Genomic DNA, 27846 nt, shown 5'->3' with positions numbered 1-27846 from the left:
CCAGGCTGTCTGGGACAAAGTTCCAGATTCCCTGGCTTCATCTTGACCTTTAGGAGAAAAACCCTTTCTAACTGCTGGAACTTCAGTCACATTCCTGGCTCACTGTTTTCTAGGGTAGCTTCTGTGTCAGGATGAGGAGAAGGAAGAGCCAGATTGTAACTTTGTCCCTTCAGCTTTCTGACCTTAACTAGCTAGGATCTGTAGATACGGGCTGCTGCTTATGCAACATGTTTGTACATCCCGCTTGCCTTGTTTTCTCTTAACCTTGCTGTGCCTTAGAAAGGAGGCTATCTTTCTTAAAATAATATTAATTTCCCTTTTAGCTTAGTCAGTATTCTGAACTGTAATTCTTAATTCTTCATGGCTTTCTTTACATAGTCTGAAAATATTTGACTGCTTGAACTTATTAGTGACTGATGCCAAAGACTTACCTAATCTTCAAAGGAAGACAGGCTTGTTTTAGGGAGAATTTAAGTGCAAGCACTGTTTTTCAATTTTAAAAAATCCAGTTTTTTCTTTTGAGAAAGCCTCTTAAAATGTAGCTCAGGCTGATCTCAAAATCAGTCTTCCTGCCTCAGCCTCCGGAGTGCTAGAATTATAGGCATTCTTCACTATGCCTAGCTTTAACATTGTTTTTCATTTGATTATGGAGTAGCAAAAATGCTTCAAAAAAGATTATAAGCCTCTCATGTAAGTGATTTCCAGGATAGACAAGAAATCAATATTAAAAGATTTATTCATGTGGATACATTAATTGACTTTTATTTCAGTTAATTATTTTAAATATTTAGCCTACCCTTTCTCCCTCCTAAAAAGGTTAGCATGTTTGGAAATGCTTAGTTTCTTTGGCTGTACTATGATTAGCGCTGTAGATGTTTCAGTGTGAATTCCTTATATCAACAACTGATTTCAGTCTCTGTAGAGTTACCGAACTTCTGTTGATGATCAGGAAGCTACTGACCTCACTGATAACTTTGTCTAGGCCACATGAAGGATTTCAGAAGACTGTTTCCTCAAAAGAGACTTAAATGTAGTAGAATTGTATCTAGAAAAGAGCGCATTAATAGTCTGAAAGTTAATGAAGACTCAATTGCAATTAAACCTTCATGAATATGTGATAAAAATCAAGATGTTTTTCTTTTCTGTTGAAAAACATTGGCAGCAGCTTTCTGTGAGTTCCTGAAATTGCCTCAAACTGTTAGGACTTAATATGTATTAAGATAGAACACTGGAATCTTATTCAGAAGTGCTGGGGGAGGGAGAGATAGAGAGGAAGATCTAGAGAGAGATAGAGGGAAATCGTGGCTTCACTGCTGTAATGATTTAACACATTGGTGGCTTTTGTTTTAATCAGGCACTTTAGTCAATGGCTTTCAATATTTAATAAATATTTTCAGTTTATCTTAATCTAAATTTTGACTTTTTTTCTTTTTAAAATTTCAGGTAACATTTGATCCAGAGGTATTTTTCAACATTCTGCTGCCTCCAATTATTTTCCATGCTGGATACAGTTTAAAGAAGGTATGACCATTTTGCCATTAATTTCTTAAGAGTCTCAGTGTCAATTGACACTAGTGTTTCCCCTAAACTCTCAGATTTCTGTGCTCTGTACCCACTCAGAGATCATAGGTGGCTTCATCATCTGTGATTCATCTGTTTTAAAATCTAGAGCTCTTTCATACCACCAGGAATGTAACATGATATAGCCACTTTGGCAAGCAAGGTGATAGTTTCTTGTAAAACTGAAGTCCAAGTTGTCTTAAGGGAACAGCTTCACTGCTGAGGATTTCTTGAAGAGAAAGTAAACTTACATTCACACAAAAATTTATGCCGCATTCTTCATACTATCTTATTTGTAATACAAAACCAAAAAAAAAAACCTAAAATGCCTTCCTGTGGGTAATGGTTAATTAAACTGTAGTAGATCCATACCATAGAAAAACCTTCAGCGATCACATGGAAAAAATGTTTGCTGTATAATCTGGATAGATTTATAAGGCATTCTGCTGAGTCAGAAAATCCACATTCAAGGTTATATGCTGTATTACTTTATGTAGCATTACAGGAATGACAGAATTATAGAACTACAGAACAAATTTGTGGTTGCCTGGGATTAGGGATGATGGTAAAGTACAGTTTGGGGAGAGAGATCACAAGGGATATTTTTGTAGTCATGGAATATTTCTTGTATGTCCAAGGATGGGGTGCAGAGCCTTTCATACATGCTAGATGAGTGTGATGCTCCAGGTCAGTTCTGTATCTTGACTGTGGCAGTAGTTATACAATCTGCACATCTGATAAAATTATACTGATATTGTACTAATGATAGTTTCCTGGTTTTAGATACTTTCCTATAGTTGCATATGTTACCATCAGTGTAGGAAAGTGGATGAAGGGTACACCAACCCTTTCTATACTGTCTTTGCAACTTCAGTAAATCCATTGTTAGTTCATAAGTAAAAAAAAGTTTTAAAGAACTTGACTATCCCCCTTATTGAGGATCACTGTACTTGACAGCATCTTAAACCTAAACTACTGTTTATTTGAAAAACCAAGTATGTTTACAAAACATAGGTAGATCTTTCTTTCTCTCTTCCCCCATCCCTCTCTCCCTCCATCCCCCCTCTCTCTTTCTCATTGTGGGAGTATTGTGTGAAGATTACCTCCCCAAAGGCCTTCCTAGGGTAATAGCCCATTTCAACTCTAAAGGAAGACTTGAGACAAACCTTCCAGGTCCAGAGAAGAGAGATCTTGGCTGACAGTAAACATAACATCTTTATGAACCTGAAAATAACTTCTAAATGAGGAAACTCTGGATAGATTAATTGGGAAAACTGTATTAGGAACATAAGAGAGGGTATCACTATAGAATATTCCGACATTCAGCTGATAATAAAGGAGTACTCAGAACAGTTTTGTGCCAGGAAATTGTATGGGGAGGGAGGAGTTAATCTCGGTATGATTCAGGCACTGTACACCTCATTATTTTTGAGACAGGGTCTTTTATTGGCCTGAAACTCTGTAAGTAGACTAGACTGTCTGGTTAGGGAGTTCCAGGGACCTGCTTTTTTCAACCTTCTCAGTACCGGGATCACAAGTGTGCACCATCATGCCCACCTTGGTTTTTTCTTGTGTGTCTGTCTGTGTCTGTCTGTCTTTGTCTCTGTGTGTGTGCGTTTGTGTTGTGTATACACATGAGTGAAATTACCTGGTGCGAGTGAGAAGGAACCACAAAACACACAACAAATTGTTTATGAGTTTATTAGAGGGGGCGTGCACAGGCCTGGTGAATCCGTGTGCAGAGAGAGAAAGATGGTGAGTCCAGCTTTTTAAAAGCTGCCTAGCACATGCGCACAGGGGGTTGACGTGACTACGTACATTGTACGACAGGGCTCACACGTGCATGCAAGGGCTTAGCTGAGTCATATGTGGATCTTGCAGGGGGCCCTTTAACATCCCTTGGGGCCATTAGGCACTTCTTTTGCCTGAGGGCTTGTCTGTACTTGCACGACCTCTAGAACTTGGAAGTATCAGCCTTATGTAGCTGAAATCATTACAGTATGTACTTGTTTGCTTGCATGCAGAGGCCAGAGGAGGGTGTCAAATGTTTCCTTTTGTTGTTCTCTGTCTTGTTGCATTGAGATACGATTTTTTTTTCATGGAACCAGAAACTCACTATTTGGCTAGGGTGGCTGATCAGCAAGATCTCATGAGCTACCTGTCTTCCACCTCCCAATGCTGGGGCTACAGGAAGACACAGATTTTTCGTATGTGCTCTAGAGATTCAAATTCAGGTACTTGTACTAACAAAGCAAGAGACTTTACACCTGAGCTATCACACCCTTTTGTTTTATGTGGTATCTTCCTAGCCCTTGCACTAATAAATTTGACAAGTGAAATGAACAAATTCTCAAATTAATAAAACTTACCAGAGATAATATGGAAAATTCTATATGAAACAATTAACTGAATTAATAATTAAAAACCTACTACAAACCTACCTGGTTTCATTAGTGGACTCTACCAAGCATTTAAGGAAGAAATAAAACTGTCCCTGCAGAACCTCTTTCAGAAAATAGAAGACGGAACACTTCCCAATTCCCTTTAGAAGAGGATGCCTGCTCAACAGACTAGATTTATTATTACAACAAAACAACAACAAACAGCAACAACAAAAACAACACCACCCCCAAAATCACGGATAGCCAAAACAATCCCATACGATAAAGGAACTTCTGGAGGCATTATAATCCCTGACTTCAAACTCTACTACAGAGCTACAGTACTGGAAACATGTGGTAGGATGAGCATCGGGCTGCATCCTGCCTCCCGGCTAGCTTAGCCCCTGAAATAATCACATGGAAATTGTATTAATTAAATTACTGCCTGGCCCATTAGCTCTATCCTGTTATTGGCTAACTCTCACATCTTGATTAACCCATTTCTATTAAATCTGTGTATCACCACGTGATTGTGGCTTACTGGCAAGATTCTAACCTACGTCCATCTCAGGCCAGAGGTTCATGGTGTCTGCCACACTTCCTTTCTTCCCAGCATTCTGTTCTGTCTCTTCCGTCCACCTAAAGGTTGTCCTATCAAAAGGCCAAGGCAGTCTCTTTATTCAACCAATGGAAGCAATACAAATATAGAAGGACCTCCTACACAAAAAAACAGCCTGGTATTGGCATAAAAACAGACAGGAGGACAAATGAAACCAAGTAGAAGATCCAGATATCAATCCATACACCTATGAATACCTGGTTTTTGACAAAGAAGTAAAACAAAATATCAAATGGAAGAAAGAAAGCATCTTCAACAAATGGTGCTGGCATAACTGGATATCAACATGTAGAAGAATGAAAATAGATCCATATCTATCACCAAGCACAAAATTCAAGTCCAAATGGATCAAGTACTTCAACATAAAGCCAACCACACTGAACCTCACAGAAGAGAAAGTGGTAAGTATGCTTGAACACATTGGCATAGGAGATCACTACCTAAATATAACCCCAGTAGCACAAACAATAAATTTGGGAGAAACAATAAATGGGGCCTACTGAAACTGAGACGTTTCTGTAAAGCAAAGGACAAGGTCAATAAGACAAAATGGCAGCCTACAGAATGGGAAAAAATCTTCGCCAACCCCACATAGGACAGAGGTCTGATCTCCAAAATATACAAAGAACTCAAGAAATTGGTCATCCAAAGAACAAATAATCCAATAAAAAGTGGAGTACAGACCAAAACAGAGAACTCTCAACAGATGAATCTAAAATGGCTGAAAGACACTTAAGGAAATGTTTAGCATCCTTAGTCATCAGAGAAATGCAAATCAAGAGAACTCTTGAGATTCCATCTTACACCTGTAAGAGTGGCCACGATAAAAAACACTGATGACAATTTATGCTGGAGAGGTTGTGGGGAAAGGGAACACTCCTGCATTGCTGGTGGGAATGCAAGCTGGTACAACCCCTTTGGATGTCAGTGTGACGATTTATCAGAAAATTAGGAAACAACCTTTCTCAAGACCCAGCAATACCACTTCTGGGTATATACCCAAAAGATGTTCAATCATACCACAAGGACATGTGCTCAACTATTTTCAAGGCAGCATTGTTAGCCGGGGGCGGGGGGTGGTGGCGCACACCTTTAATCCCAGCACTCGGGAGGCAGAGGCAGGCAGATCTCTGTGAGTTCAAGGCCAGCCTGGTCTACAAAAGCTAGTTCTAGGACAGGCTCCAAAGCCACAGAGAAACCCTGTCTCAAAAAACAACAACAACAACAACAACAACAACAACAAAAACAGCATTGTTTGTCATAGCCACAACTTGGAAACTACCTAAATGCCCCGTGACTGAAGAATGGATAAGGAAACTGTGGTACATTTACACAGTGGAGTACTTACACAGCAGAAGAAGAAACCAAGACATCTTGAAATTTGTGGGCAAATGGATGGATCTAGAAAATATCATATTGAGTGAGGTAACCCAGATTCAGAAAGACAAATACCATATGTACTCACTCATAAGTGGCTTTTAGACATAAAGCAAAGAAAACCAGCCTACAATTCACAATCCCAAAGAACCTAGACAACAATGAGGACCCTAAAAGAGACAAACATAGATCTAATGTACATGGGAAGTAGAAAAAGACAAGATGTCCTGAGCAAATTGGGAGCATAGGGACCATGGGAGAGAGTTGAAGGGGAGGGGAAAGGAAAGGAGAGGAGCAGAGAAAAATGTAGAGCTCAATAAAAACAATAAAAAATAATGGCTAACATTTTGATAATCTTTGTTTAATTGTGGGTGTTTGGAGGATTTTTGCTTGTCTATTCCTATTAAGTACTTCTGAATCTCAAATAGAAATTGCCTTTGCCTGTTTTTAAAAGATCTTACAAACAGGTATAACCTGCTCTTCATCAGGAGACCCCATGGACCTGATGAATTGTAAGAAGTGAGCATGTGTGCATATGTGTTTGTGGTGTTCATTTTGAAGCTAACTTTTGAATATGCAGAACCCCATCAGAGGGATATTGTAATTTTGCAACTTTCTGAATAATCACTGCATCTTAACATTGATTATAAGTTTTTACTATAGCAAACATGGCTATCTTGAATCAAATTCATTACCATTCTCATTTATCCACTCCCAACTCTGTTGTTCATCTTTTTCAGGCTCCAAAGAGTAAACCAGATGAATATAAGGTGATATCTCGAGTCCAATGAGCGTATATTTCGGAGTCTGCTTTCTGCCATCAAATTAAGTAGAAAGTTTCTCAGATGATACTTTTTCATTTATTTGTTTCAGACTTTTATCTTTAATGACCCTCTAAGATCCCACTAAAGTAGGGAGTACTTGGCAGAACTGTGAAATAAGATGGCTTTTGTCCAGTCAAAAAAATTGGTTTACATATATAAACACTCAATTCAGTTCATTATTTTTAGCCTGAATTGTTTTGTCTGAAATTCATCAGGTTCTTGGTTACTTGGTTAGTGATCAATAGTGCAAAGGATATTTTAAAACCACGCTGTTTAAGACTGAATAGCATTATTTAGGAGTGACTCCTGATATTGCTAGATGTATAAACCGTGTGACATATTAGGTTTTAGAGGCTTTTAATGTAAAGTTTTTGCTTATATGTTTGATTTTTTATTTGGCTTGCTACCAATAATTACTATAATTCCTATTTTTTTGTTTTATTCAGAGACACTTTTTCAGAAATCTTGGATCAATTCTGGCCTACGCCTTCTTTGGGACAGCGGTTTCCTGCTTCATTATTGGGTAAGTCTTCCTTTGTGGTATAACCAGTCTAACATAGTACCCAAAGGAATGAGATTCATCAATATAGTGTAGAAAGCAGTATTTTAATATTGTATGAAGATGGAAATTAGTATAGAGCATTATCCTGTGTAATATGGTAGTTGTTAGCTGCATGTGGACGTTAAATTTAAATTAAGATGCTCAACATCCTTAACCATCAGAGAAATACAAATCAAAACAACTCTGAGATTCCCTCTTACACCTGTAAGAATGGCCAAGATCAAAAACACTGATGACAACTTACGCTGGAGAGGTTGTGGGGTAAAGGGAACATTCCTGCATTGCTGGTGGGAATGCAAGCTGGTACAGCCCCGTTGGATGTCAGTGTGGCAATTTCTCAGAAAATTAGAAAACAACCTTCCTCAGACCCAGCAATACCATTTTGGGTATATATCCTAACGATGCTCAATCGTGCCACAAGGACATGTGCTCAACTATGTTTATAGCAGCATTTGTTGTAATTGCCAGAACCTGTAAACAACCTAAATGTCCATCGACCGAAGAATGGATAAGGAAAATGTGGCACATCACACAATGGAGTACTACACAGCAGAAAAAAATGACATTTTGAAATTTGTGGATAAATGGATGGATCTAGAAAACATCATATTGAGTAAGGGAACCAAGATCCAGAAAGACAAATATGTACTCACTCATACTTTTAGACATAAAGCAAAAAAAAAACAGCCTACAGTTCACAATCCCAGAGAACCTAGACAATAATTAGGATCCTAAGAGAAACATACATGGATCTAATCTACATGGGAAGTAGAAAAAGACAAGATCTCCTGAGTAAATTGGGAGCATGGGGATCATGGGGAGGGTAGAAGTGTGGCAGGAGGAAGAGAGGAGAGGAGGGGAGTAGAGAAAATATATAGCTCAATAAAACAAAAAAATTAAGAAAAATTAAAATTAAATTACTAGATCATAATTTCTTGTAGCATTCTATGATAAAAACATAGTGTCTCTTAGTCTAGGGCAGGAGCATGAAATTTACATGAAGATGGAGCATCTTTTTTTTCTGTTAATTTATTTTTAAAAATCTGTCTTTTCTCAGTTTACATGCCAAATCCATTTCCCACTCCTTCCCCTCCTCCTGCTCCTTCCACCTTACCCCCACCCCTCATTCTACTCCCCATTCACCTCTCAGAGAGGGTAAGGCTTCCCACGTGGAGTCAACAGAGTGTAGCACATTGATTTGAGGCAGAACCAGGGTCCTCCCCACTATATCTAGGCTGAGCAAGGTATCCCTCCAGAGAGAATAGGTTCCAAAAAGCCAGAACAAACAGTAGGGATAAATCCTGGCCTCACTGCCAGTGGCCCCATAGTCTGCCCCAGCCATAAAACTGTCAACCACATTCAGAGGACCTAGTTTGGTCCTATGCTGGTTCCCTCACTGTCAGGTTGGAGTTGGAAGGCTTCATTATTAGCTCAGGTAAGCTGTTTCAGTGGGTGTCCCCATAATGGTCTTGACCTCTTTGTTCATATTCTCACTTCTCCCACTCTTCAACTGGACTTTGGGAGCTCAGCCCAATGCTGTTGGAGCATCTTTCAATACAGAAAGTAAGCTAACGCTCAAAGGACAGACAACCATAAAGATACAAGTCATGTCAAAGGAACTCAAAAGCTAACCTGAAGTTCTCACCATAGCCAGAACCCATAAGTATCTGAAACACAACAAAATAAATAACTTTCAATTAGATTATCATACAGAATATAAAATAAATATTCCTGTGTCTATACATAGAGAGATAATTTAATGAAGAAATAAACAAGAAGAGACATTTCACATGCCAAATTGTAGTTAAGTGTTATAGATATATTCCCTTCAACTAGTCCCCCTATCCCCACCTCTTCATTCCAAGCTAGCTTTGAGTGTGGGCTGCATGTTGTGGCTTCTTCTGATGAGGATGCTACAGAAAGTAGGGAAAATAGAGAGCATGGCAGACACTGCAAGCCTTGTTGTTATTGTGTATCCTTGAGATTTGTATTGTTGTTATTGTGTATCCTTGAGATTTGTATTGTTGTTATTGTGTATCCTTGAGATTTGTATTGTTGTTATTGTGTATCCTTGAGATTTGTATTGTTGTTATTGTGTATCCTTGAGATTTGTATTGTTGTTATTGTGTATCCTTGAGATTTGTATTGTTGTTATTGTGTATCCTTGAGATTTGTATTGTTGCTACTGTGTATCCTTGAGATTTGTATTGTTGTTATTGTGTATCCTTGAGATTTGTATTGTTGCTACTGTGTATCCTTGAGATTTGTATTGTTGTTATTGTGTATCCTTGAGATTTGTATTGTTGTTATTGTGTATCCTTGAGATTTGTATTGTTGTTATTGTATGTCCTTGAGATTTGTATTGTTGTTATTGTATATCCTTGAGATTTGTATTGTTGTTATTGTGTATCCTTGAGATTTGTATTGTTGTTATTGTGTATCCTTGAGATTTGTATTGTTGCTACTGTGTATCCTTGAGATTTGTATTGTTGTTATTGTATGTCCTTGAGATTTGTATTGTTGTTATTGTATATCCTTGAGATTTGTATTGTTGCTACTGTGTATCCTTGAGATTTGTATTGTTGTTATTGTATATCCTTGAGATTTGTAGGAAGAAGGGCGCTTCGCCTCCCTGATCATTTACCCCAAACACATCAGCTTTATCTGGAAAAAAAGGCAGACAAATCTCAACTGGAGGGTACCCTGCAAACTTTCTGTCCAGCAGTGTTCAGAATTGCCAAGATCGTCAAAAACAAGCAGTGGATGAGAAACTGTCTCAAGAGATTTAATGACTAAATGCCATTTGGTAGTTTCGATGGAATCTTAGAATAGAAAGGTGATATTTTTAAAAATGTACAAGCAAATCTAAATGTAATAAGGACTTAAACAAAAAATTAGTTGGAAAACTGGTGATAAAAGGCAAGGACCTTCTAGTTTATTCTTTAAAAGGATGGTCTTGAAGTATCTCCTTAATGGGGTGACAGATCACTGAAGGACACAGGTTCTCTGGCATACATTAATGATGATGGGAAGCAAGATGGTGGTAAGGCTGGCAGACAGAAATGTACCATGTAGGTGTAGGTTTTTACTAAAAAGGAATGGAGAAGAAAGTCTACTTTTAAGAAATCTTTGAAAGGTATGAACGTGAAAACCTTTGATAGGCAGCGAAGAACAAATCATATCTGTTCTATGGAGTGGTCATGGACTGAAGTTGAACTGATTGGAGCAACACCTGGGCACACACTAGGCAAGCATTAAGTTCTAGTTAATTCTTCTCATAAGGATTCCAGTCTACAGTGCAAGCAATTCTTTCACCACTAGCCAGTCCACTGTTGTAGTCACTAAAGACATAAGGGAAGACAGTGACATTGTCTTTACTATCACACATCTTATTAAATGGTTGGCCTTGGTCTTAGTGTACATGGAGTTAATTCTATGTTATTTTTATTCTTTTAAACCTTGCATTTGCTGTTATTATTGGTACATGCACACAGATACATACACACATGTGTAATACATGATAGGTTATTTTTCAATACTCATTACTCTTTCCGATTATAATCTGCCATGTAGGAAGTTTGCTCCAGCCAAACTGAAATATTGAACTTGGTGATCCCTGTTAGAACATCTCACATTCTGCCCAATATGAGAGGGGCTATAGCTAGCCTGCCTCACCCAAAGAGAACAAGAGGCCAGATATATCAGTGGGGACACTGGTGATCTACTAGGACATTTCAAGAGGGTTGTGTCTTTATCTTCTTTGCACTACTTCTTGATGGAGATATTAGTAATATCAGTCTCTCTAGCTTCACCCAGCCCCTTAGTTTTTATGACTTGAGCTATACTATCTTATAAGTCTACATTGTAGTCATTTATTATACATTATTTGAGGCTCTACCTTCTATTCTCCTCTATCACCCAGTTGCTTAAGATCTTTTAACTTCATGACTCATCAAAGATCATACCTCACAGATGATATAGTTGTTAATGAGAACAACTTTTAAGAGTGAAATATTCAGGGATTGGGATGTAATTCAGTTAGTGCAGTTTACCTAAAATGCACAAAGCTTTGGGTGGTGGTGGGTTATATCTGTAATTATAGCACTTGAAAGGCAGAGGCAAGAGAATCAGAAGTTCAGGGCCATCCTTGAGTGGATCAAAAGTTGAAGGTCATCCTCTGCTATGAGGTAGCAAGTCAAGGCTAGATTAGTCTACTGGAGACTTTCTCTCAGTGCCCCACCCCCATGCATGCACAAAAAAGCAACAATAACAAAAAAAGTATTTAGATACTTCTGCAAGATAATAACTATAAACCATTGTTTGGTGTCAAAGTTCTATTTGCCTATGTTCCTGGTAAGTGCCCAACCATAGAAACTGCCCATGCTTTCCTGAATCTCCCTTAATGTGCAATGTTCTAATATCACTCTATTACTGTTTATATGTCAGCAAAATGATCCCCTGACACTGTTTACCTCTCATCCTACAGAAATCTTATGTATGGGGTGGTGAAACTCATGAAGATTGTGGGCCAGCTCACTGATAAATTTTACTACACGGATTGTCTCTTTTTTGGAGCAATTATCTCTGCCACTGACCCAGGTAATTTGACATTTGACTTGATCATTGTGTTACTATATTATGTAAATCTTGTAAAGTTAAGAGCAGTTATTGACTTTTTTACAGTGGAGAGACTGTGGCATCAAGAGATGATGGAGGAAGTGAATGGTAGTTAGATCTGGTCTACAGACCTAGTTCCAGGACAGACTCCAAAGCTACTCTGTCTCAAGACATCAGAAAAAAGAAATGGAATTAATTTATAGACCTTCTCTCCTGTACCTCAAAAACAAACAAGATAGCTTGACTCCAAGTTAGAATATATAAAGCAGAGTAGGGGCTGGAGAGATGACTCAGTGGTTAAAAGCACTTGCTGCTTGCATAGAGGACCCAGGTTTGATTCCCAGTATTCACATGGTGGCTCACAACCATCTGTAGCCCCAGTTGCAGGGAAAATACCCATACACATAAATTTTTAAAGTTTCCCAAAGTATCAGCTATTAATTTCTCTAACGTCAGCTCTTACAACTGTGTTTTCCATGTCTGGATTCAGATGTAGCTTTAAAAAAATCCGCATGAATATATGTATTCACACATACATATATATTCCTAAATATAATCTTCTGGGTTCATATAATGTTACTTGTATGTACGATTTCAGGGCTGTGAAAACAGAGACCATGAATTTGAAGGAGAGTAGGGATGGATATTTGGAATGAGGAAAAGGAAGGGGGAGGTGTTGTAATTAAGTTGCAGTCTCAAAAATAAAAAAACCAATTGCACATGTACTGAAAGTGTAGGAGAGTTCTTTTCTTGTCTTATTCCCTAAGCAATACAGTATAACAACTACTTACATAGTATTTACCTTGAATTAACTATTACAGCCAGTTTAGCTAGACTTTCAAATGCAACAGGGTACACATAGGTTTTATATACACTTATCATTTTATATAAGGGACTTCACCATTTATAGATTTTGGTATCTCTGTGAAGAAGTTCCTGGAACTGATTCTCTTCACATAATGAGGATTGACTGACTATACATCTTAGAAATAAATTACAGAGAAAGGGTTGGTCTAGTCCTAACAATGGAGGTATAAAAATCTTGATGTTTCTGTTCTTGCTTAGATGTGCAGAAGCATGCATGTGTAAAATACTCTCTAACATTCTGAATAGTAATAATCTTTTATTTTTATTTTTTTAAAAGAAAACAAACGATTTCCGGGAATCCACAAGGATGACCCCGCCTAAGACCCTAAGCAATAGAGGAGAGGAGGCCCGAACTGGCCTTGCCCTATTGAATAGCATGGTGCTAGACAGTTGTATAGTTGAATCTCACTGTTCTAAATTCAATAAGTTTTTTTTTTTACCACCACATATTATCATAGACTCTCTAAATAGGTATTGAAGGATTGACTGCTTGAGGAACTTAGTTTGTGAAAGGGTGAGATTGTGCAGTCTTGGTCTTTGTGTTAAACTTTCACTGGGCCAGTCACTGATCAGCTGTCTTGGGCCCACTGTCCCTTATTCCATTGGCAATCTCATTATAAAGTAGAAGTAGTGGTTCCTGTTTCTAAGGCTCTTGTGAGAATGAAATGCAGCCCTGCATATAAAGCACTGAGCATAATGTTTGGTGATTATGTTGGCCTCTGTGCACATCAGACCCAGGCAGAGAGTTCTGCTTTCTTCATGTTTGTTTAAAAGATAAATAATAGATCCTCACTCCTCAAACATGCTTCTAAAAACCACCCCGAAAGGTAACTTTATTTAAATGTTAAGCTGTCTGTGACTGTGTTCAGAGAAGAATCTGTTGAGAAATAGATTCTTCATAAGCCCGAGAAGGGTGTTTACAGTGTCTGAACATATATCACTATTTATATTTGTGTGTAACTTTATCATTATCATCTTATTAGTACCATCACCAAGTAATATGAGGTGAGTGTGGTAAAGATTACAGATATTGTTTTCTGAACTATTAGTATTGCTTCACTTAATTGGATAAAAGGCCTATATTTCCAGATCACCTAAGTAACAGTTTATTCCCTTATAATGCATTTGTGCTATGTTATAAAATAATGGAAAGAAAGTATTACTTTTATTTGATATGCTATAAAATAACAGAAAGCATATAATTTTAATTTGGCCTCTGAAGATTGGTATAGTAAGAGTTCCATGTAAATAAAAGTTCTAGAAAATTGGATGTTTAAACTTGTTAGATATTGGTACATTAACTAACTGCTTTTTGAATGGCTAGCTTTTCAAATGTAGGCTATTTGAAGTGTTTTACTAGCCTCCTAAAAATCTGCTGTTGGAAAACTTGAGCCCAGAGTTAGAGGATGCTGCTAAACCACCACCACCACCACCAACAGTGAAGCCAGTCAATCCCTTAACCTCTACATTTTACAAAACAGGTTATTTACTGGACAGCTGAGGGTGGAGGTGACAGAAGCAAGTCTCAATCCTCTTCCCTGAGGCTAGGAGAGGGGCTGTGTAGAGATAAAGCAGCAGGGTGATTTAAGACACGGGGAAACGTGGCTGGAGGTGAAGTAATCAGTGATCTAAACACATGTATAATCAATCTTCATGGGACACATGTTCAGAAAATGGTAGTGCTAATATCACCTGCATAGGCCCAAGTGAAGACTTGGCGGTATGAACAAAAATGCCCTTGAAGTTAATACTTTGTCTTCTGCTATTATTGTGACCTCCGTGTGAGAGATATTACCTGCATGAAACTAGTATGGGGGTGAATAAATTACAATAATATGGTTTGGTTGTGTGAATTCCAAAATTAGTGATTTTAAAACTTAACAGAGCCAGTGGTGGTGGTGGTGTTCGCCTTTAATCCCAGTACTCAGGAGACAAGTGGAGCAGGCAGATCGCTGAGTTTGAGGCCAGCTTTGTCTATAGAGCAAGTTCTAGGATGGCCGGAAGTGTTGCACAGAGAATAAAAAGAAAAAAAAAACAAAACAAAAAAAGGAAAAAAACCCCTCAACTGAAAGCAAGTAACTAAGTGGGAATGTGGAGGGCAGAATAGAAGTCAGTGTTGGTGGGCATAAAGGGAACTAGACCAGCTGCACTTGTTTGATTGTTTGCTTTTGGAGACAGGGTCTCTCACTGTAGCCCAGGATGGCTTAGAACTCACTTGTATAGCACAGACTGACTTCAGTACTGCCTTGACCTTCTTAATGCTGGGATTACAGGTGTGAGCTAGCACATCTAGCTGTTTGCTTAATGATTAAATTTGGGGATCTGTTTGCGAAGTCTTGGAGACTGAAGCTTTTTGATAGTCCTGAGAATGGTTCTTTCTCAAGAAAGCCACTGAGATGGTTTTGAGCAGCAAAATACACATATTTACAACTGTAACCACTCTTTTGATAAATGCCCAACTGATGATTATAGCCGATAGAGCAAGAAGTTGGTTTTAAGGGGATGACTAGATCAGATTGGCTTTTTGTTCCTAAGTCATCAAACACAAATTTTAGTATGGAGTGGTATTGACTGGCAGGAAAATATAAGCTTCTTATCCCTGATTATACTGTACCTGACTTAACATATCAGTCTTTGGTTTTCTCATTGAAAATGTCACCATATATGAGGGGTTACAGCCCTCTCCACTTGTGATTGCTATCATGGGATCCATATTTCATCTTTTTAGAAGGCCATTTTAGGGCTGGGCAGTGGTGGCACACGCCTTTAATCCCAGCACTCGGGAGGCAGAGGCAGGCGGATCTCTGTGAGTTCAAGACCAGCCTGGTCTACAAGAGTTAGTTCCAGGACAGGCTCCAAAGCCACAGAGAAACCCTGTCTCAAAAAATCAACAAAAAAAGGGCCAATTTAGATTGATCTGTCATTGAGGAAAGGGAATATAGGATTCCATCTTCTAGTATATCGGTAGAAAATGAGTGCTATTTCTTCTTGTGACTCAGTACGAAATGATTCTCCTAGTCTTTTCCCCACTTCGAGACAGGGTTTCTCTGTAGCTTTGGAGCCTGTCCTGGAACTAGCTCTTGTAGACCAGGCTAGCCTTGAACTCCCAGAGATCCGCCTGCCTCTGCCTCCCGAGTGCTGGGATTAAGGGCGTGTCACACAATGACCTGGCTTCCCCCAGTCTTAATTTGTGTGTACACGCATGTATGGAGGGAGTTGCCGAGAATCAAACTCTGAGCACACTGGGCAAGTGTCTCGCCCATTGAGATATACTACTAACTAACCCTGTTACCCTCCATTTTAATCCTGTTTCTTATGTACCCCTCAGAGTCCATCAGCATAGCAGATTTTAAAATCTCTGATCCAAATTAGTTGTCCAAAACTAATTCTCTAGGTGTACCACTCAGTTGTTACCTTTTGAGATGTTTCCAGTGTGCCACCTACCTGGTCACTCTTCCTAGACCTCTTTTTTTGAGACAGGATTTCTCAATAGCTGTGAAGCTAGTCCTGGAACTAGATCTTGTGGACTAGGCTGGCCTCGAACTCACAGAGATCCACTGCCTCTGCCTCCCGAGTGCTGGGATTAAAGGAATGTACTACCACGGCCCAGCTATTTCTCTTTATAGCTCTTGGAATTAAGTCTATTTTGTACATAGAGATATGGGTACTTTATAGTGAACATTCACAAATATTGACTATACAAGTGATATTTCATAAACAAGTGATGTGTTCAAGAAAAGTCAATTGAATGAACAGATCAGGTTCTTAAGATGCTTTTCTTCTTCCTGTGTGTGCCAGCTATTCTGTGATCTGTAAAGGGTCTTGCAGTTGGGGGATAGTCTGTTGCATACTGTATTAGTCGCTTTGCATCACTACAGGAAAATGTTGGAGACAGTAACTTAAGAAGGAGAAATGATTTTTCTTTGTTCATTTTGTTTTGTTTTGTTGTTTGTTTGTTTGTTTTTGAGACAGGGCTTCTCTGTATAGCCCAGGCTATCCCAAACTTGCTTTATAGACCCGGCTGGCCTCCAACTCAGAGATCTGCCTGCCTCTGCCTCCTGAGTGCTGGGACTAAAAGCATGCACCACCACCACTTAAGAAACCTCACTTTGGGAGGTTTAGGTTGAAAATCAGGTATTCCACAATGGTTTGGCCATCTGATAAGTGTGTAGGATGGCGATGGTGGAGGTATATGCTTAAGTAGGTGGTAATATCTCAAGCCAAGAGCTCAGAAATGGTGAGAAACTAGGGTCCCCCAGAACAGTAATTGAAGTCCCTTCTCTCAGAGTTCCTCAGCATCACCTAATGCTGCTTCCTAGAGGACCAACCCATTTTATGTGAAAGTTTACGGGACATTCAAATTACATCCAAAAAAAGGGCAAATCCCTTTCCCAGCCTGCTATCCCTACATCATTCTCTTTTGGATGCTGCCATCTACTGTGGATATTTCCTCACTGTTGTCTGGCATAGACTTGTAGCACAAAGTTCCTGACTTGCTTTCTAAGATGACAGCAGGAATAAAGAGGAGTTAAGATTCATACCAGATCTAGGTAACTGTCCGTTGTTATGGTATTAGACATGCTTTCATTGTCATGAGCAATTAACTGTGCTTTGTTTTTACTATTGGGAACTATAACATTTTAGGCAAGCTATGTTTAAAAGTCAAAAAGGCTTTTTGAAGTTATGTAATATAATCCTCCACTTTGTCAAATATGATAGTTATTTTTAACTACTCACTGATTGGTTTAAGAAACACTAGGGCATTAATAAAGAATACCTTTGAGTATGCCTATAAGGGTGTTTCCAGAGTAGATTAATGGAGGGTTAAGACATGCCCTGAGTGTGGGTGGCATTACTCCATTGAAAAGAGACAAAATCAGCTAACACGAGCATTCATCTCTCTTTGCTTCCTGATTATAAACACAGTATGATTAGCCAACTCATGCTCTTGGTAACATTCCTTCCCAGCACGACAGACTATATTGATCAAACCATGGGCCAGAATAAACCTTTCCTCCCCTAAGTTGTGCTTTTCAAGTCACAGGTAGGAGAAAAGTAACCAGTCCACCAACTCTTTGGCCTTTGCTGTGTGCTGAATTCTTCAACAGTTGATGGCTGTTGCGTGTCTTCTGCTTCCCCTTCACAACTACCTGCTGCCCTTTCCTCTCCCTCAGCCCTAGAAGCTGGCTTATATGGAACATGTCAAAGGTTCCTTTGCTTTCTGATTTCTCGGATTTGTCTATAGTGAAGCCACTGGAAGGAGGATGGAGGTATAGGAATCTTTCAGACCAGTTGTACCTCTTCATCAGAAGTAACAGCTCCTATCAAGGAACCCAGTCCCTACAACTCCAGGTTCTTTTAACTACTCCTTGCTCTTGAGCCTTCAGACCTATGGCTGTAAGTTCCCTGGTTCTGGCCTCAAGCACTGTCTTCTCCCTTCTGTTTTCCTGCACTCTTCCTACATTTTTATAAATGACCTCTTTATAAAGCTTTTTTTTTAATTCTTGTTTTTTCCAGACAAGGTTTCTCTGTGTAACAGTCCTGGCTGTCCTGGAACTCCCTCTTTAGACCAGGTTGGCTTTGAACTCACAGAGCTCTGCCTGCCCCTGCCTCCCAGAGTGCTGGGATTAAAGGAATACATCACCATCTAAAGCTCTTCTTAGTTTGCTGTTTGAGTGTGCCATTTGTTTCCTTCTAAGACCCTTTCTGATTGATAGAGTCTGATGCCCAGGATCTCCTGCTCCTAGACTGCCAACTCTAGATACTGGTCATTTTTATTTGCTTCCATCGGTGCTGAGTCCCTGAATCCTCAATGTAGCTGATGTGGATAGAGCCCCCCGCACAGCAGTCTACAGTGGACAGATGACGTAACTGAGATTTGGTGGATTTCATTAATGAAGTATAGAGAAGCCCGTGCATTGCAGAGTTTTGTTTTCTTACCCTTAAATGGTAATATTAGCTGCCTCATAAGGTTTTATATGAACTGAATTAAATTAAAAAATGCTTAACATGGTTATCTGTTTTATGGTAAATCATCAGCATTTGTGATTATCATTGTTAAATTTTCTCCAGCAGCTGGATTTTTTTTTTAAAGGCAATTCTTATAGTATATACTGGTAAACTACTAGAGTCAAAGTTTTGCATGAGGAGGCCATAAATGTAATTCATGTAATAAATTATATGGAACACAGCTTTTTAAAAAGTCTTATCCCTAATGGTTTCCATGTTGTGTAAGCTGTCGCGTCAGGCCAAATGGGAGAAGTTGACTTTGTGTCTTGAGATAGCATCAGTGTTGTAAGAATATGTCCTCTAAGAAGCATTGCTGGCAGGCATGTAGCCTGTTCCTACTAGTTTATGTCATGATAAAGAGGTTATTCTGTTATTCTTCAAATCCAAATTAGGTGTTTATCTTTTGTAAATGAATTAGAAGTTTTGAAAAGGAAAGCATGTTGGAGGGAATGTTACTTCGAGATGTCCTTTAGTCCCTAACAAAAATACAGAAAACAGGACAGCAAAAGAAAAAAACCCATAAAGGAAATAGCAGACTATTGCAGTAGAAACAGTGAGGCTTGGATATAAAAATAGCACATCTGTAGAGGAAAAGAAGGGGTGCTGATCATTTTGAGTGCTATGAAAGCCAGAAATTTCCCTCCAATATTTACACACTAAAGTAAGAGTCCCCACTGAGCACAAATACTGTTAGCCTGTATGGTGACACTTGAAGCTGATAGGAACATCCAGTGTTCAGATTTGCTGATGAGGATAAGGAAACTGAAGTAGGCCAGAGGCTGTGCGAGTGATCTGGGTTATGAGGGCTCTTAGAAACTCACAGAAAATGACCATCAGATGGTGCAGTGAATAAAGATTCTTGTACAAGTTTGGTAAATTGAGTTCCAAACCTGGAATCCTTATAAAGGTGGGGAGAGAGAACTGACTTCATAAAATTGTGTTACAACCTCCACACATATGTGTGACACACAATAACAATTTTTTGAGATTGAGCCTTACTATGTAGTCTTGGCCAGCCTGAAACCCATTGTGTAGACCAGGCTGGTCTCTAGCCCACTGAGGTCCGCCTGCCTCTGCCTCTTGAGTGCTGGGATTAAAGGCGTGTGACACTGTACATAACTAATAATATCTTTTTTTAAATATTTATTTATTTATTATGTATACAATATTCTGTCTGTATGCCTGAAGGCCAGAAGAGGGCGCCAGACCTCTTTACAGATGGTTGTGAGCCACCATGTGGTTGCTGGGAATTGAACTCAGGACCTTTGGAAGAGCAGGCAATGCTCTTAACCACTGAGCCATCTCTCCAGCCCACTAATAATATTTTTTATAAAAATAAATGCCCACGAAAGATATTTCTGGAAGAATTGACCCATTCCCCAAAGAGGAACTGCTGGGGCTATTGAGTTTGATTGACAGGTCACTAAAAGAGGAAGACAGATTGAATTCTAGTTGGGGTGGGATGGAAAATGCTGGAATCAGTGGATTTCAGAAAGTATTGGGGAAAGGGTCATATTTATTAGTTGTTTGTAGCTGCTGTGAGAAAATTCCATAGCCAACGGTAAAATAAGGAAGACAGAGTTTATTTTCGTGTATGATCCTAGAGTGACAGAGTCTGTTGATGTTGGAAATGCATGGCATGGTAGCAGGAGCAGGAAGCTGGATAATTGCATTTTCTTTCTTTTATATTTGCATGTGCACCCAGGAAGTTGGGGGGAGGGGAGAAGTGGAACAAGCCTGCAAACCTTCAAAGTTTGCTGCCCCAGTGATGTATTTCCAGCAAGGTTCCACCTGCTAAAGGTTCCATAGCCTCCCCCAAACCACCATCTGGATCCCAAGTATTTAAATACACGAGCCTATGGAGGTCATTCTCATTCATTACACTGCATCAGAAAAAGGAACCCATACACCAACCTTGCCACACCTTCATTAAATATAAGCAACACTGTCAAGTTGAGGTTGAATGGCATGTAAACCTAAGGAAAAATGAAGTTAACCCCTTGAATAAGAAAACTACAGTAATGAGGTTAGACTATGAAAATATGACTCCATCCTAACGGATGCAACTTTCTTCTGATTCCAAAAGATGCTAAGGTGAATTAAGAGAGTGATGGACAACTTGGTGTAGCTTCTATCCCAGTACTTGGGAGACAGAGGCAAGTAGTTTTCTATGAGTTCAAGGTCAATCTATATAGTGAGATCCTATCTTTATTATTATAGATAATATATCTATATATATAGATATATTATTATTATTATTATTATTATTACTACTACTACTACTACTACTACTAGCCAGGCGATAATGGTGCATACCTTTAATCCCATGACTCAGGAAGCAGAGGCAGGTGGATCTCTGTGAGTTCGAGGCCAGCCTGGTCTACAGAGTGAGTTTCAGGACAGCCAGAGCTACACAGAGAAACCCTGTCTCAAAAATCCTCCCTAACAGAAAGTAATAGGCATTACAAAAGAGCTTGGAAGAACCGAAGAACTAAATCATAAGGCACCTTGAGAAAAGAGCTCACAGAAGGGGATCAAGGAGGAACCTAGCAGAGAGAAAGAGGTTAGTTTAAAGCCCATTTTCTTTAAAATGGTAGTTTCAGACAGTCTGTGTTTGGGTTATTAAACTATAAAGAAAAGGGGAAAGTCACTGTAAAATTCACACAATGGTTATTTTTGAGTGAAGGGGGCTTGAGATTGGGATGGGACACATGTTTATGAAGGGGGCTGGCAAATTCTTGGATTGGTAAGCAAACTGACTTTCTTCTAATTACTCACTGAACTAAGCGTTTGGTTTGGTGTTCTATTTCTCTAAGTAGTAGTACTTTTGGCTACAAATACCAGAAAACCTGGCTGATGCAAGCTTAAACAAAATTAGATGTTTATCTTGAATCCCACCTGTGGCCTGATACCATGAGTTCTCTCCTAGCTGGGAGCACCTAGGACCTTCTTAATCTTTCTACTATATTACTTTGGGTTTCAGTGGCACTTCCATTGCCTTGTGGAGGTAAGCTGGATGCATGTGTCTTTCTCTATCATCTTCTGCAGATAAAGGCCAGGGATATGGTACGCAGGTCAACCCCCACAGCAAAGCAATTATCTGGTCCCAAATACGAGTAAGGCTGAAGTTGAGAAACCATGTTCTAGCAGTAAGTCTCAGTGTGTATGAATTGAGAATACTTGGGGTTCCCCAAAACCCTTTCAAGGGGCCCATCAGGTTAAAACTGACTTCATAATAACAGCCGTACCTTATTTGTCTTTTTATTCTCATCTTTCCCACATGTACAGTGGAGTCTTCCAGAGGCTGCACAAGAACATAGTGTTATTATCTGTCCCTTAGATATAGAAACAGCTGTGAGAAACATCTGGTAATCCAAGAGTTTAAAAGGATTCCCTTTTTCTTTCCAGATTTTTATTTCAGAAAGTGTAGTTTTTATTAAAATATTTCATGTTAGTATAGAAAAGTTATTATTTAAAATGCACAAATACTAATTTTATGCTGTATTCAATAAATATCAGTATTAGGAGCACAGATCTTAGAATATAAAGGAGTGTGGAGGTTAAAAGTTTCAGATATTGATCCAGAGAATCATTGGTTTTTAAATGCTTCAGAAATGTGAAAACTGGGAGAAGTGTAATTATGGCCCGGGCATGGCAGTGCATGTCTGTAATCTCAACGTTCAGGGAACTGAGGCAGGAGGGTTGTAAGTTCTACGACAGCCTGGGCTACATAAAAGACCCTTTCTTAGTTATTTATTTCCTAACAAGTATAATTACAGGTGATTTGTCATGGAGAAAGCCTTTATCAGTCTATTCTACACCCTGACTTTGTGCTGAGTTCTGGGAGTACTAAGGTTAAAAAAAAAGGATTTCTATCTTCAAAAAATTGCCAACCCACAAAAAGAGACAAATTACATAAGTGCCTCTATCCCGCCACCCCCCAATTTCTATACAAGGTATTTTCAGTATGTTGGCGGTATTAGGGCTGTGTACTTTGGCGCAGACAGCAGTGTACTTAGGTGCAGGGGTCATCAGACTCAATGATCACATCAAACCTCATCATTAGAAGCTTACCATTTTCCCTTTTGTCATTTACTAGACAGACTATTACTGGCCACCTTGTACCATCTAATAGACAAATAGCCTCTGTAAACCTGCAATCTCTAGTTTGACGGCAGAAGCCCAAACTAACTTCTATGCTTTGGGCCTCTATTTCAGTGACTGTGTTGGCAATCTTTAATGAACTGCATGCAGATGTGGATCTTTATGCTCTTCTGTTTGGAGAGAGTGTCCTGAATGATGCTGTTGCCATTGTACTGTCCTCGTAAGTAACTGGTTCTGGAGGGAGGTGGGGTGGGGGTAGGATAATGTTTCTGGCTTTGTCCCTTAGCAGCATTCAGGATGCTGGTGCCAGCATAGCATGGTGGCTGCAGCTTAAATTAAATGTAGTTGCTCTGGGCAGTGCTTGTTAGACTCCATGTTTGTTGTTATTTTCAGTTCCAGTGAGTCTCCTTATCCCTCGGGGATAGTTTAAGACCCCTTGTGGATGCTTGAAACCATACTGAGCCCTGTTGATCATTTTCACATACATACAAATACATATCTATAATAATAAAGTTCAGTATATAAATTAGACAAGTAGAAAGTTAGCAATAACTAATATTAAAGTAGAACAATTAAAACAATGTTTCAGTTGTAATAAAATTATGCAACAAACTTACTCTTTCAAAATATTATTGAACTTTTCACTAACGTAATAAATATTTTATGACTTCTCTTTGGCAGATCCAAATTTTCAGCAACACTACTTTTTCTCGTTGGAAACGTTATTAAGTAAAATAAAGGTTGTTTGAACATAAATGCTATAGTCTGATAACCTCAAGGGTTTCTAATGGACTAATAGTCAGTTAGCATATAGCACGTGGCTATATTAGTGAAAGTAGTGATTCATGTCATGGATAGGATCCAGCTGAATGGTTGGAGATTTCCTCATGCTGTTGAGAACATTATATAATTTAGAACTTATAAAGAGTTTATTTCTGGATTTTTCTAGTTCATGTTTTTAGTTTGAGGTTGACCTCAGGTAACTAAAACCACAGAAGGTGAAATAGTGAAGGAGGGTCGGGACTGTTTAGTGTGTCATGATGTAAAACCAGTGTGGTCATCTTTTCAAAAATAAAAACAAAAACAAAACTTTCTCTCTCTTTGTTTTTAAACTCCAGGTCTATTGTTGCCTATCAGCCAGCAGGACTAAATACCCACGCTTTTGATGCTGCTGCCTTTTTTAAGTCAGTTGGCATTTTTCTAGGTATATTTAGTGGCTCTTTTACGATGGGAGCTGTAACTGGTGTTGTGACTGCTTTAATATCCTTTTAAAAAAAGTTTTGGTCCCTGCCTGGCTACACATACATGATATTGTGTTTGCAAAGAGAAAGTTCTCAGTTCCTCCTTTCAGCTCAGAATCTTAAATTGATTGTTCTCCTGAGATGTGGTACTTCCTCATCTGGGTCAGGCACAGTGATTGGGCCCCTAAGTAATAATCTGAGAAAAAGACTTTAGAATTACAAAAGAAGAGGTATTGAAAATGGGGGTGGGGATATGTTGAGGCATCTGAAGTGGGGTGTAGGGAGTTGGGGTACATATGATCAGAATACATTGCTAGCATGCATGAAATTGTTAAAGAATAAGTAAAGCAATTTTTCCCAAGAGTGTGAAAGAAGGAAATACCATCAATGAAACATAAGATATACTAAATAAAGATGGGGAATTCAACTCTAGATTTTGCTTTGTCCTTACCTTTGCTTCTTCTCTCCCTTCCTTATAACCCAGTTGGAACACTAATCATAGGGGATGAAGAGACTGAGGAACCCAGAGGAGGCTTGCAGTCAGTGACCACTGGTCAGGCTGGACTTTAGCTTCTGCTATTTAGGGACTATGAACATTAAGGTAGCCATAACTAACCCAGAGTAATTGGTGAGAATTATTGAACTTTCCACTGTGTCTTCCATGACAAAGGGTAGTATGATATTTAGTTTAAAATAACCAAACATAAAGAGAAAACCATGGAAAGAGCTTGCAGTCCCTCTACATATGTGCTGAAACCTCCATCACAGTCCTCTCTTTGATTGGCATTACTAATGAATGTAATACAAACCACATCCATGTTATGTGTAACCAGTATAGATAATATGGAAAATTATTAGTGAGATTTTTTATTTTAGTCTTTGAGATATGTATCCTTTGCTCTTTGCAAAATCGCAGCTATGCCTAACTACATTTTAAATGTTGAGAGTAGCTAGCAGCTACTTTGTTATAAAACACACATCAAGCTAGCTTTGTTTAAAGGCCCTGGTACTGAAGGCTTAATTGCTCAGTGAGCTTGTTTGTGAGTTGTTTCTATGTTGATGGCTTCTATGTTGAATGGTTGTGATAGGAGGAAGATTCCCTTTGTTCTCAAAAGGAGACCTCAGGACTTCATTGCTGTTCCAGGAATTATAGATTTCTTTTTTTTTCTGTCCCATACATGGGTCAGGCCTTAATCATGGAAATTAGAGCCTTAAGAGCCTGTCTTCCCAGATCTGCCTAAGGCCTTCCCAGTCCTATGAGAGAACTAACCTGTGAGTCAAGCCTGCAGCCAGAAATTTATTCTTAGAATCATAGTACTTCATTTCCTATAGAGTTCACCCATTTAAAGCATGCAACTCAATTGTTTTGCATTCCTTATATCATTAATTTTTAAAATCATGGTAATATATAATAAAATTTGCCTCAGTACACAGTTTAAAGTAAGTACAGGAACCAACAAAATGACTCAACAGGTAAGGAGTTTTTCCACCAAGCCTGATGACTTGAGCTTGATTCCTGGAACCCACATGGTAGAAGAAACTACTCCCTACGGATTGTCCTCTGACCTTCACTTGCTTGCTTAGCAGGCAAGTGTCCCCCCTCTTACACACACACACACACACACACACACACACACACCATTTTAAGTTATTAAATACACATTTTAAGTTTTTAAATACATTCACAGTGTTGATTATCCCTTCCCACTGCCTGTTTCCAGAATGCTATTTCTCATCTCAGACAGAAACTCTGTACCAATTCAACAACAACTCTGCACTCCAGCTCTGACTCTGGTAACCTGTATTCTACTGTAAAGTTTCTTTTATTTCGTATGGTGGTGGGGTGATCAAACCCAGGACTGCAAACATGCTAGGCAAGTGCTTACCATTCAGCTACACCACCAGCCCTTGGAAAGCTGATATTTTTAAAATTTTGTTACTTGAAAATTGAGCTCAGGACTGGAGAGATGGCTCAGCAGTTAAGAGCACTGACTGCTCTTCTGAGAACCTGGGTTCAATTTCCAGCACCCATATGGCAGCTCAACTCTGTCTGTAATCCCATTTCCAGGGTTTCTGACACCCTCATACAGATGTACATGCAATCAGAACACTAATGTACATACAATAAAAATAAATAATTTAAAGAAAGAAGTAAAATTGAGCTGTGTGTGGTGGCGCATACCTTTAATCCCAGCACTTGGGAGGTAGAGGCTGGTAGATCTCTGAGTTTGAGGCCAGCCTGCTCTACATTGTGAATTCCAGGCTAGCCAAGGCTAATTAAAGAAACCCTATCAGGGGTGGGGGGAGAGAGGAAAAGGAAGAAAGAAAAAAGAACTAACAAAGTGTGTATGGCAGAGTGGTCGAGAACCAGCCTAGCATGTTCAGGGCTCCTAAGTTCCATCCCGACACTGTAACATTTAAAGAAGAGAGATAAAACTCCCTCCAAGGAGGTGTAGGGGATGGGTGGCCCTTTGAGAGGGCTAAAAGAATGGGGACTTCAAGTGTCCCTGCTGCCCATGCCCAGAGCTGCTGTCCTTAACCTGGTACTGACGTGACCAAGTTTACTAAGCTGCACTGCTTCCCCCTGCTGGAGACAGCGCTCTTTTTCCTGATGTCCTGGAGCACGTTTCTTTTGGCTGAAGCCTGTGGATTTACAGGTAGGTTTACTGCTGGTCTCAGCAGAGCCTGTAAGAGAGGAAGAGGGGAGGTAGGCTGTGTGGCTCACCTGCTGTAAATTGTCTTGTCAGTTCAATTTTTTCCTTGCTTCTTCTTTCTCACTGATTTTTAGCAACTCTTTTGACAGGTGTTGTAGCTGTCCTTTTCTGTGGGATTACACAGGCTCATTATACATACAACAATCTGTCAGTAGAATCAAGAAGTCGAAGCAAGCAGGTAAGAGAGACCCTTGAGCCTGATGGACTGCCAGGTAGCACAGCAGGAGGACTGCAGAGTTCATGGCCTCCTCTTTCCTTCTTCATGCAGCTTTTTGAGGTGTTACACCTTCTGGCGGAGAACTTCATCTTCTCCTATATGGGCCTAGCACTGTTCACCTTCCAGAAGCATGTTTTCAGCCCCATTTTCATCATTGGTGCTTTTGTATCCTTTTCTCATTTATTCCACATTGTAGACAGAGAGTTGACCTCTGTATAACCACTAAGAACAATCATTGGATTACCATCTCTGTTTTGAATGGATAAGCGGGTCAGTTCTACTTCAGGATACTTGGGGGGAATTCTTAAAGCAGAATGTATTTCATTTCAAGTCTGGATATTTTTCTGTTCTAATTTAGTGCTTGACAGGCTATCATTTGTTTTGTAGAGCTCTGTCCCGAGTAGATCTAAAAGTCAATAACCCTGTCAGTCCCCACAATTATTTTTAACATGTCATTGCCACGTTAATGTAACCCAGGCAGTTAGTTCCCTGATTTTAGTGACTAATCCTCTTGCTGTGGGCTGCATAGTCCCACTTGGCTAGCTCTACCCCCCTGCTGCCCTCACCCAAGCTGCCCTGCTCCTGTGGATTATTCTCCGAGAGACTCCTTTGGTTTGCAAAGAGGGAGAGAGGAGAAAAAAGAACAGATAAAAATAATTGATAAGATTAGAGGGAAAGAGGAAGGAGAAAAGAGAAGAAAAGACAAAATAAAATATGTAGTTCTTTGACTTTGGCTGTTGAGAATACAGTGTTT

At 39.3% G+C, this 27846-nt stretch overlaps 1 protein-coding gene across 1 annotated transcript in view; it reads left to right on the top strand.

Moving 5' to 3' along the window:
• LOC121443731 (sodium/hydrogen exchanger 7-like) overlaps positions 1-27311 on the top strand; it is a 78894-nt gene extending 51583 nt beyond the window's left edge. Inside the window, exons 3-10 of the mRNA XM_041645526.1 lie at positions 1444-1521; positions 7208-7284; positions 11810-11922; positions 23035-23140; positions 24039-24180; positions 26713-26818; positions 26965-27053; positions 27144-27311. Coding sequence (XP_041501460.1) covers positions 1444-1521; positions 7208-7284; positions 11810-11922; positions 23035-23140; positions 24039-24180; positions 26713-26818; positions 26965-27053; positions 27144-27311 — 879 coding nt within the window. The remainder of the gene's footprint in view (positions 1-1443; positions 1522-7207; positions 7285-11809; positions 11923-23034; positions 23141-24038; positions 24181-26712; positions 26819-26964; positions 27054-27143) is intronic.
• Positions 27312-27846: the final 535 nt, after the last annotated feature.

This window comes from Microtus oregoni, unplaced genomic scaffold, assembly GCF_018167655.1.
Source record: "Microtus oregoni isolate MIOR12 unplaced genomic scaffold, Mior012 000112F_ref0000385, whole genome shotgun sequence".
In the NCBI taxonomy this organism is placed as follows: domain Eukaryota; kingdom Metazoa; phylum Chordata; class Mammalia; order Rodentia; family Cricetidae; genus Microtus; species Microtus oregoni.
This window is presented reverse-complemented; position numbering and strand designations above follow the sequence as displayed.